The following is an 11875-nucleotide window of genomic DNA, read 5'->3' on the forward strand; positions in this document are numbered from 1 at the left end:
CAGTTATCTAAATTCCAGTAGAATTGGAAGGCATGATTTGTTACTTCTAAATCCACGCAGACTCTTTTTATTTGGCGGAAGCTTAAACATTGTAGGCTTTCATCCCATTTGTCACAGAGACTTCAAACCGAACCTTGACAAAAGAATCCTGCTGTAACTGATTGCAATACCCAATACAAAGATTCGCAAAATATTAATGGACTTATAAATTGATGCTTAGATCACACCATTTTTCACTCATACTGAACCTGTAAATGTTAAGGAGTAAAGTAATAGCTTTTGTTTTCCAGTTTATTGTGACCTCACCCTATTCCATGACTTCTTCATAATTTGCCCCACCCGTAGAATCGAACTTGGTAACTTTGGAGCAAAGATTAAGCACCCTCTGAAATTTTAATCCTCCTGTAATTTTCTGTGCTTTCCAGAACAACCATAAAATAGATTTAATATATTTTATAATGAATTCAAGAACTGGGAGTCGACTGGAATACCTAAACCACAACTTGAGGAAGCATTTAAAAGCCGCCATGTTTCGCCCACAAACTATACAGTCAATTCACTTTGCAATATATTCTTTGAGACTTCTGTAGACATGATAAGGCGCTATATCAATGCAAGGATTATTATTATAAGGATTATTATTACTCCACTTCTGAAAGGCACTCTACCTAGTGACCTAGATGAGAACTGACAGCATTTATTAAAAGCAATGGAGGAGGAGACTTGGAAATCAGTACCCAGCACCATGTGATTGTGCATCCAGTGATGTGAACACCAGTTGTTGTCTTATTCTGAAGAGTTTTGTTGCAAAATCAACATCGTTGGCCAAAACGTTGGCTCGCACTTATATTGTGCCTTTATACGAGGTGGCGTTTCGGAGCACTTAAAATGTGATAAAATAGAAGAGTGATTGATTGTGATAATGGAGACTTCTGACTATATTGGCATGTATTTGTAAGGCAGGCTGGCGGATAGGCTGGCAGGATGGCAAGCAGGAAGTTGCCACACATAATTCTGAGGTAGTTAATGAGCCATTTGCACTGTATCAACAATAGTAATTCAGGAAATGTTTGGTTGAAAAAAGGAAAACAGATGAACATAAGAAGAGTATATATTTTAATGGCTAAGAGTGGCCATTATTACTTTGCTTCATTTACTTATATATTTTAATGGCTAATATTAGTGAACAGAATCAAGCTGATATAGGAAGTTAACAATAAAAGTATAAGACAATTTGTTATGGATGTATTTACAGAATAAAAGTTTGCAAAAGTTAAAATCTTTCCCCTCGTCCATACCCAGTTTCAGGAAGATTTTGTTCAAGTCTCCTTTCCTTCCCCAAACCAGAGCCTTTTGTTTCCATGCAGTCATCTTCAGCAGGTAAGAATGAAGCAGAGGTTTCTCTGTCTCAGTGCACTCATGACTGTAATTGTGTGACCAGCTAACACTGTCCACTGCGACAGTGAGAGGTGTGCAATGCCAGTTAACTCTTCAACTTCCTCAAAAGGTAGAATACTCTACCTGTAGAACCCTGTAGCTCAGTGGTTAGATCACTTGCCTCGCAATTCCCAGGCAGGGCAAAATGTTACGCAAGTTTCCTTACTCCACATGCCTCTGTTTATCTAGCGGTATGTAGGAACCCGTTTTTTAGTCGATCAGCGGATTCCTTTTCCAGGGGTAATAATTCCTTCAAAAAATAAAAATATAAGAAATAAAATAATAATAAATTTCCTCACTTAAGTCCATGATTGTTTGTGGGACACTGCTGTGCGCAATTGGCTGCCGTGGTTTGCCCCCAAAAATATACAGTCAATTCACTTTGCAGTATATTCTGTGAAACGTTTTGAGACATCTCGTAGACATGTTAAGGCGCTATACCAAATGCAAAGATTATTATTATAAGGATCATTATTACTCCACTTCTGAAAGGTAGTTTGCCTAGTGACCTAGATGAGAACTGACAGCATTTATTACAAGCAATGGCATTTGAATTTGAGTGACGAGGAGACTTTGAAATCAATTCCCAGCACTATGTGGTTGTGTACACCAATTGTTGTCTTATTCTGAAGAGTTTTGTTGTAAAATGAACATCGATGGATGTTGGCCAAAATACAAATGCAATAGATGAACCACCACTTAATTTCTTATGCTTTATTTCCTATGTGATAAATCATAAAAAGTATACAGGTTACCAAAGAATGATGTATATAAAGTCATGCATGATTTATAGCATACAATCCTGGTTTCAGATAAAATGCAATATTTAAATACATCCAGAATAGATTTTCCTAGCAATTTCAAAATTGCTGTCTTTTTAAGTTGAAGAAACATACAAAATTACTGATAGATAGATTTAAAACAATTTCTTCTGTTTATTTTTATTTCATAGTACTTCTGTACATGAATTAATGTGTAAACCCCATTACAGTCATTTCATCCCATATTGGTTATGTGAACTTTTTTTCCAACCATGGACATCATACAAACTATGTGATCTAGTAAACCATAAAAATCCTATAAGATGTTTTGGTGAGAGTTTATAGAAAATGGACTCAAACGATTAGTTCATTTGTAGAATTTTAAAGAAAGGATTGCACAGTACATGAATTGCTATAAAAAATATTAAATCTTTAAAATCATTCAGGGATCTTTCCAATTGGTCTGGCCTCTTTATAGGATACAAATAATAAGTATACTAATACCAGAAACGGAACCGAAATGGTTTGACAGGGAGAGAAATAATAGCGACTACACATTATACAATTTAATGTCATTTAGCATTTCTTGCATTTGTGAGCATTTCGTGAATTTTCCCTTTTTCAAAAGTTATAACTATAAACATGAATAGGCTATCAATTATGCGCAGCATGTATATAGCCAATTATAGATTTAAATGCATTATTCAAGAAAATTATAAATTGCAGATAAATGCTTTCAATTTGGAATTAAGGTCAATAACACCTCTTTGCTATTGTACAAAATACTTAGCTATGCTTATTCTATAAAATGTATAGAAAACTTTACAAAGTAAATAACATTACTTTGCTTTTAGTTATTCTGTCAGTATTGTTTAACTAACTGAGAATCTAGTAGAAAACTTGGTTTCATGAATATGTGTAGTTATAAAATTTAAGGTGTTAGGTTGCACTATATGATGAGTTAATAAGTGTGAAATCTTGGTAGGCAAATTAATCCAGCATTATTTCGTAAGCCTGGCGAAGACATTGTGCTGAGTTAAATGGCATATCTGCTTGAGTGATTTTATTGCCATCCAAACGCAGATGTTTGACCTTGGAAAATTCTTCAGGGCCAGTAACACGACAGAAGCTGCTCAAGCTGAACTCTGTAAAATGAAATGACAAACAATTAGTGACGCAGCTCATATCCATGCCCATGAGAAATGCACCACATGCATGGCCTGAAATTCAACCTAGTCGTAGCCTGTAAGAACATTTTGTCTTGAAACTTAATATTGCATTGAATTGTGGCAAATTCTTCGTGGCTTTTAATTTGGAAGCTTTTTCTTTTTAAGAACTTCAGAAAAACAACTTGCAAATTAAGACTTGAATTTAAGAATTTTCCACAATTCTCAGTAGCTTAGTTTTTAAAGACAAAATCGTCTTTGCCGAATACGATTAGGTGGAATTTCAGGCCTGTAGACTATTCTGCTAACTGAGGATATGCCAGATACAATATTCTAAAATTGCATAAGACAATTTAGACTTACAATTTTTTTTGTCAATCATGGAAATAATACACTGATAGAATGGAAATTGGGGAAGCCAATACAGAAAAATAGATATTATTTTAAAATCAGAAGTAAGATGAAAAATCAACCAAGTTGAACATTTAATAATATTGCAAGATGGCAGAATCATAGAAAGAAGGATTTGCAGAGGCACCAATATTTATATTATTGTTTTAAATTGTGGTATTTCTCGACAGGATTCCTTAATAACTGGCAGAAACTCTGCTCCAGAATAGATGGCGATAGATTCCATGGGTTCAATGGGTCAGTGTGTTATACATGAAGGATGCATTTTCCTGTTAAGAAATACCAGAAGTTAGACCTCATGTATTCTAGCTGGAGATGGTCATAAATGTCCTCCCAAGATACCACCTGACAATTCCTAATAGGTACCCTTCGAGTAAGTGTACTAATTGGAGGAAACAGACTATTTTCCCATTCACTATGTTAGAATTTACACTTTTTGTATTATGTTAGAATCACAATAGATGTTGCGAACGGGTTAACTTTTAAGTTAAGTGTGGGGGACAACTGGACTGACAGTCATGGGATAGGACACATCTGGTTTTCTCTGTTTTTGAAAGAATAACAGACAGGGGCAGGGGTTCAACTCTTATCAGTAAATGACAACAAGCCACAGAGGTAACGGTCCAAGCTACCAGTCGACACGGGATCTCGACTGAGCAATAAGTCGCTAGATTCTGACAGGGCCTGCCAAGCGACAGAAGGCAACCCTCAAGAATAGCAATTAATGAGCAAGTTGCTTAAACTAGAGGACCTTGGTACCATCCCGGGATACTGATAAGGAATAACCAGTCACTTAAAAGGAATGTACTAATGATCCCACACCACAAAATAATGAGCACCAGATACAGTCCTAAACTGATCAATCCTCTATCTTAGACAATTAGATCAGATAACGGGGGTCTTAAAGACAATGTGTATGTGTGCTGAGGCACGTAGACCCCATGAAGTGTTCACGTGAACCCAGCATGATTTTGGCCAGGTGACCTAATGTCCGCACCATGATTGGATGGACACAAGCTTAAGACACTGTGCCAGACCAAGATCGACTCGCGCCCAGGACAGTACCTACCGTGGATGGAAGACTGAGATCTAGAAGACAGAAGTAGACGACCACGAGGAGGAATTACGCGGTAGTATTGTTCTGTTAGTAAATTAATTGATTGTGCTTATTTGCCCACACCCATCGGGAACTTGGACGGATCCTGGAGTTTAATAAACACTACTCTGGTTGCAAACAGTGGTTGTGTTTGATTGCAACTCGAAAAGAAGATTTTATTTTCTAACAACTATCCATTAAAAGGCTACAAGTAGCCACAATCCATTAGCTACAAGAAGCCACTTCAACTAACAATTGTAGCAAAATCTTTACGTTCACAATTTTTGAGTGTTTCTGGATGTAGCTCGAATGTGATGCTGTCTGCTGCCAATAGGCCAACAGAAGAAGAATTCTTTGGAGGTAATATTTACAACAGTAAGCGGCTACAATTAAAAACTATAAATCTGATGCTCTGCAATTCATCAAAATGAGAGCTTCAGACAGTGAAAGAGGCTTTAAAAGGAACAACAATTCAATGAGAAACAAATGTTGGGATAATAGTGCAATTCCCCATTTTTATTTAGGATGTTTGGTTGAGTGAAAAAAATATAAGCAAACTTACTTTCAATTTCATTGGCTTGAAGGTAGAGATTTTCTAGATTTTCATTAACAACAGGGATAGCTTTCAATTTATTGAATGACAGGTCCAGCTCAAGGAGGGTGGTGATGTTGAAGATCCTTTCAGGAATGTCTTCATCCTTTAATTGATTGTGTGAAATGCGCAAGTACTGCAGTTTGCTATTTTTATCGAAGTAACCCTTAGGAATGCTGTTGAGATTATTGTGATCAATGTAGAACATCTCCAAAGAAGATGGAAGTCCCGCAGGAAGTTTAGTTAGTTTATTGATGCTCAAGTCAAGATACATCAAGGATTTCAAACCACTGAAAGCCTCACCAACGTCACTCAGCTGGTTGTCATTAAGTTGAATTGTGGTCAGGTTGTCATGGTCAGCGAGGACCTTTCCAATCTTTGAGATCTGGTTCGAATAGACTTTTAGATCTTCCAATGACTTTGGAATGCTGACAAGCTCTGTCAGATTGTTAAAGTTTATATACAACTTCTGTAGGCGTTTTAGCTTTGAGAATGCCTTCTTACCAATATTTGAAGAAGCAATTTGATTGTTATCAAGAATTAGCCAAAGCAGTTCAGTTGCATTATCAAATGCACCGTTTGGAATGCCAGTCAGCAGGTTGTTTTGGAGGTAAAGATACTTTATCGGTGATGGGATGATAGGGATGGTTTTAAGTTTGCGGTTGTCACAGTACATGGCAGTGGGGAAATTCATGGGACAGTCACATTCAACTGAACAAATTGGAGATGAAGGGGCCATTTGACTTGCTGGATCATAATTATAGTATGAATCATAGTCATACTGACAGAATATGCCACTGACCAGGAGGGCAAATATAGGCAGTTGAATGAGCTTCATCTTGGGAATTTAATGCAACCCTGTGAATAGAAAAAAAAGGACAAAAACATATGGAATTATAACTGATCTCAACCTGGTCGCAATATACTCTGAACTCAAATTATCAGTACTTTTGAAATTCAATTAGGCTCCCCGCATGATGTTACATTTGGAATGTGATATCACAACTAGGATGAGGCTAAAAATGCATATTGTTTTGTTGAACTGACACAAGATCAAATGTTATGGCTGGATACCCAACTCTTGAAAGTGTTAATTAATGGAAATAATGCTAATAATACTGACTAGCAGATGTGGAGAATACATGATAATATCTGGTTGTCTGCTAAGGAATAACCTTTTGCAGATGGTGAATCATATGGCTAAGCAGAAGGAAATGGGTTGGTGTACATTTAGCAAGTGCTGGGAAACCTGGCTCAATTTGTAGCACACTTGCCTCCACATCAGAAGGATGTGGGTTCAAGCCCCATTTTGGGACTTTGAGCTCCTAGTCTAGGCTGATATACCATAATGGGGGAGCACTGCCATAGTCTCACATCACTATTCAAAAAGGGAAGGGAGTTTCTCCCACTGTCTTGGCCAACATTTCCCCAGAATATAAACTTGGTGATTCACTTCATCATTGTTTGTGGGACATTGCAGTGTGCAAAAACTCACCTCTAAAATACACAATTGCTAAACTTTCCAGGAAGTCCTGTGAACTGCTTTGAGACACTGTCTTGATGTGAAAGGTGCTTTATCAAATGCATGGATTCTTATTATAAATCAACCATACTTGAATCCATAAAATGAAAAGTAAGAAGAAAAACAGAATTGGATGAAAATAAGAAGAACTTGGATTTGGAAGGCACCTATTATATCAAAGAAATGCTTTACGTGAAAGGAACTATACAAATGTAACTTTTGTTGTTATTTACAAAATTAGATTAATTAGTAAATCAATGTTATGTAGGCAAACCCAACAGCTACTATGTGACAGCAGGGACCTATACACAACAATGAGATGAGTGGTCAACTCATTTTAATTTGGAGATGAATTTGGATGGATAGGGAATATAAAACAGAATAACTGGGACAAACCATTTAAAAATATATTAGAAGTCTTAGCATTTGTCTGAATCACAAGGAACCTAAATTAATGGCATGATTAAAACAAGGAATAAAATTGTCTATCATATATAATGTTGATAAGCAGGTATCTGCACCAGCAATGTGGCTGCCGCGTTTCACCCACAAATATACAGTCAATTCACTTTACAGTATATTCTGTGAAGCGCTTTGAGATGTCTAGAAGAGATGAAAAGCGCTACATCAAAAGCAAGGATTATTATTATTATTAGATATGTTCCACAAGCAAGATGAAGGGTAATTTATTTGAAGTTTTTGCGGTGAATTTGAATTAGGGAAGAGCAGTGTCCATGAAATGAATGGATAGATCCAGAAAAAGATCTTTTTGTAGGTTAGAATGAGATGTAATTCAACGAGGGAAACATATTGAGAACGATTGATATGATAAGCTTCCAGGAGATCTTTAGTTTTAAGTATGAGATGTACATGCGTTTTTGCAATTCCAAGTATTGGAATCAGAGAATACAATAACAGGAACATAAAAACCCACAGTGCAGAAAGAGGCCAATCAGCCCATCGAGTCTGCACTGACCCCCTGAAAGCTGTCTTATGCAGGTGTACAGTTCCGTTAGATGATACAAGCTCAATGGACGATTCCTTGATGGTGTGAGCCTGGACAATGAGTAATAAGAGTCTGTAGGACTAGAGACCAATGTTTTATCATAACAAACATGTATTTTCCAACAAGGGGTCACTAGATACTATCGAATAACTGTTAGATTCCAATCCCCCACCTCCCCGCCCCCATCCCAAGAATGCTGAAAGCAAATGTACCAAGGCTCAGGTAAAATAACCTGCCATTGACTAAGGATTGGAAATTATATGGTGGTCAATAAAATACCACAATTCATTATAGTGAAATTGTAACTTTGATGCTAAATAGGTGTTCTTGTTGGGCTTCTCAAAGAGTAGGCAAAACTCACTTAACACATGATTATATGATTATACTGGTTGTACTTTTATGCAACATGTGCCTTTTTTGTTGCAGTTATTTTGATTTTTGCTGCAAATTAGATCCAGGGATTTGGACACTTACCAATTCTAGAGTTGGGAATTTATTGGTTTCATATGACCAAACTATTCTTGTTTGTATCTAATTTATTACCTCCCTCCTGGAAGCTCTGGCTCTTCATAGGGTAGTGTTCCACAGGTGCTGGAAGTACATTGCTGCCTTGAGGCCATTAGGATACCATTCTTCAAGTGTTATTTGACAGTAATAATAATAATAATAATCCTTGCATTTGATATAGCGCTTTTCACGTCGTTTGACTTTTCACTCGTTTCACTCTCAGTAGAGTCAAACATGACACTAATTCTCACCCAGTATCCACAAATATGTACTTTCAAGCAGGGTGTCACTGGGTAAGAATTAGGAATTCTTACTAATTCTTTCCCCCCCTTCCATAATCAAGGGACGCAGGACAATTGCAATACCCCAAATATCACCCTGGCTAAAATGAGCTAACTCAGCACAGATTAATAATCGAACTGAGGGCATAGATTGAGAATCAAACCATCATGTGTATGGCGTATTTGATACCAGATAGTGGCTTTACCAAGTAAGCCATTAAAAAAAATGACTAATTACCTAATATGAATAGACATTATGTAAACAGGACAGGGCTCCATATTCAACAAATGCATTGTGTTGAGGTTCTGGGGACTTTTCTATATGATTTCTGAACCATGGATAAGTCACAAATAATTAACTTCCACAATTTGACAGATTGTGGGAAATGTACCACTTTCTTTTTTAAAAAAACTTCACCGGAAAAAAATCTTTAAACTTTTGCCTTTACAAATGGCAATGACTGTTATCAAAAGTTTTGGGTGTTTGGTATTAACGTTTATTTTAGTTTATTATTCTGCAAAATTACTTGAACAGTCAGAGTAAAGTATTTCCATTTCCCCAGCGAGCACACTTGTGTATCAAAGTGATACCTTTGGCCTGTAGTTGTGTAAATAAATAAGCAGGAAGGTTATTTACAATGTCCACGCGATTTGTCCAGTTGCACTGCTCCTCAAATCTAAATACTACGGAAACAGCCTGAAAGTCAGAAGTTTTAATCTAAGCCATAATCTGTTTTAAAATGGGTCTGAAATAGCATTCTCACCATGTTATTGCCTTATATTGTGTCTATAAATTTGTAATTGATAATTCTAAATTTGCATAGATGCCAATTGATGGTACTAATATACAGTACATTGATTAACAATTTAGTTTGCATTGTTGTGGAACTTTCAATTATACTGTGTGGGTGGTTGAATTTAGCCAAAGAAAAACGTAATTAACTAGGCATTTTGTATGATATACTGATCTGGTACAAGAGAACCCCATCACAACAGAATACCAATAAATGTTGAATAAGGTTTCAGAGTAAAGGTTAATTGACATTTGTCATATGTTATATTCATATATATATTATATTGTGTTCAAAAGTGGCATCAGGAATGTGAAAGTAGTTAACCTGAATTCAATCTCTTTCATAGACCACGCACGGAATAAAAAATCAAGTTATAAAATTGGTGCTTTCCCTTCAGAACAGATTTCTTATGTTTTTTTTAGAACAATAACACTGATTTTATCAAATGCCAGTGCTCAGAGAATGAAAACATTAATCCCAGTTGTGGTGACAACTTTCATGCATTATGTTTTATTAAGTTCAACTGCGTGGTTCAATGTTCAGCTTTGGAGCAGCAAACAGATTCCACATAAGGTAGCTTCTATCAATGAGTCGGAAAAAATAAATGCTACCACAGCAATAGCAAACTGTGAAACATCAGAAATATTAATTATTTGAACTGGAGATTAATACAATGAAAAGTCCATATTTTGGCCAGTGAACATACCAAATAAGATAAACTCCATCATTATCTGCTCCTTTCAGTCATAGAACAATGAACAGAATCTTTGTTTCTTTATTATCAGAATGCAATGAATCTGACAAAGTCTTGTTGAACTAGTTACCTTATGCAGACCCAGTCCTTTAAAATATAGTGTCAATATCCTTAATTTGGTCATTGAAAACTGGGATTTAATTCCACATAACCTTAGTCTGATTTAAAATTCAATACATCCACAGGCAATAATAGCAAGATGTGTTCCCCAGAATGTTCGAACCTAGGTTAATAAAGTGAAGAACAGCAAGTTTAAAATCAGTTAGTTAAGGAGTATTGTGCTTTGTAAATCAAGTTGATTTTGATCTGGTCTTCTTTCAGTGATATCTATGTGAGTCTCTATGTATGTTGCACATACGAGCACAATAAATTCCTTTTTGCACACTTGGTTAAATGTGTTTTCCATTTTATAACATCTTGTAACAGTTACCTCCTGTGGATTTCTCAGGTTGAATATACAGTGGATTTTGAGAATGTATAGAACCAATAAACATTTCTGCATTAACAGTTGTTAATTGTTATCATATTTAATAATAACTTGTGCTGAAACACTCAGTTATCCTTCAAGGGTTAACAGCAAAGGATTCAGCCTATTATAAGCAAAAAGATTCCCTGAATGTAACTTTGTAAAGTAAGGCAAATTACGTTTAAAAGCCACTGGTTGAAGTGAATTACTTACCTTTTCTTGAAGCTTTTGGTTTCTTAATTCCAAAGACTGAGTACCAGCGTCAAAAGGAAAGAAACAGATATTAAGTGCTGAAACTGGTCTCTGGAGAAAGAGGAGGCTGCCAGACCTCTGTGGCACAGCGCTGACAACAACAGCAGAGAAACGTAGACAAACTCAACTGTAAAGCTACTATGTCATCACTCCAAGATTGTGGTGTGCTGAATAACACAGAAAATACAGCTCACTAACTAAACGCAGGTGGATGCTCAAGCTGCAGCTGTGATATAGATAAGAGACTGGGATGAATCCACGTTTTCAGACACCCCTTTAATTTTACATATTCACAATTGCTCACCACACTCCTCCCCCTCCAATGTGATTAAATTATGTTTTGCTATTCTACAAAAATAAATTCTTACTTTCCTGCAAAGGCAAGTTTGCAAGGGATTGTTCAACGCTTTGGTGGGAAAACAATATTTTCCAAGTGTTGTCATTCCCAGGAGAAACAATCCAGAAGGAATAATATTGGAATTAACTCTAAATGTAGCCTGGGTCAGAGCAAAATGTTGTACAGTACAATGGTTTGTGTTAAACTATCCACGTCTTTGAACCCATTATAAAAAGTGGCTAACGGCCAAAGCTTCAAAACTGCCAAGAAAATAATTGAAGAATTATGTTTGAAGCTCAGACCTTGAAGAGAACGTCAACAGACACAAGGACTACAAGCATTTGCCCCAGACATTTATATTAATTAATAATGGTTTATTATAATTGAATTGCTTTTTAATCTTTGGAGTCAGGTAACTTAGTAAAAGAACAGATTGAAGCTAGCCAAATCCTTAGACCTCTGGGTGAGGTTTTCCGTTTGATCATACACGAAC

At 36.3% G+C, this 11875-nt stretch overlaps 1 protein-coding gene across 1 annotated transcript; it reads right to left on the minus strand.

The window, feature by feature from the left end:
- Positions 1-2136: 2136 nt before the first annotated feature.
- On the minus strand, positions 2137-11371 carry lum (lumican). The gene is made up of 3 exons (XM_007895309.2): positions 11007-11371; positions 5434-6321; positions 2137-3343 (listed from the first exon to the last, which is right to left on the minus strand). Exons 2-3 carry the CDS (start codon positions 6299-6301, stop codon positions 3189-3191), a joined length of 1023 nt encoding a protein of 340 aa, XP_007893500.1. The 5' UTR covers positions 6302-6321; positions 11007-11371; the 3' UTR covers positions 2137-3188.
- Positions 11372-11875: the final 504 nt, after the last annotated feature.

The sequence above is a fragment of the Callorhinchus milii genome, unplaced genomic scaffold (assembly GCF_018977255.1).
Source record: "Callorhinchus milii isolate IMCB2004 unplaced genomic scaffold, IMCB_Cmil_1.0 Scaffold5, whole genome shotgun sequence".
In the NCBI taxonomy this organism is placed as follows: Eukaryota; Metazoa; Chordata; class Chondrichthyes; order Chimaeriformes; family Callorhinchidae; genus Callorhinchus; species Callorhinchus milii.

Excerpts from the sequence above, each read along its gene's own strand:
- lum (XM_007895309.2), bottom strand. The coding sequence starts at position 6,301 with ATGAAGCTCATTCAACTGCCTATATTTGCCCTCCTGGTCAGTGGCATA. Across the intron at positions 3,344-5,433 it reads TCAAGCCAATGAAATTGAAA|AGTTCAGCTTGAGCAGCTTC; the intron begins GTAAGTTTGCTT and ends TTCATTTTACAG.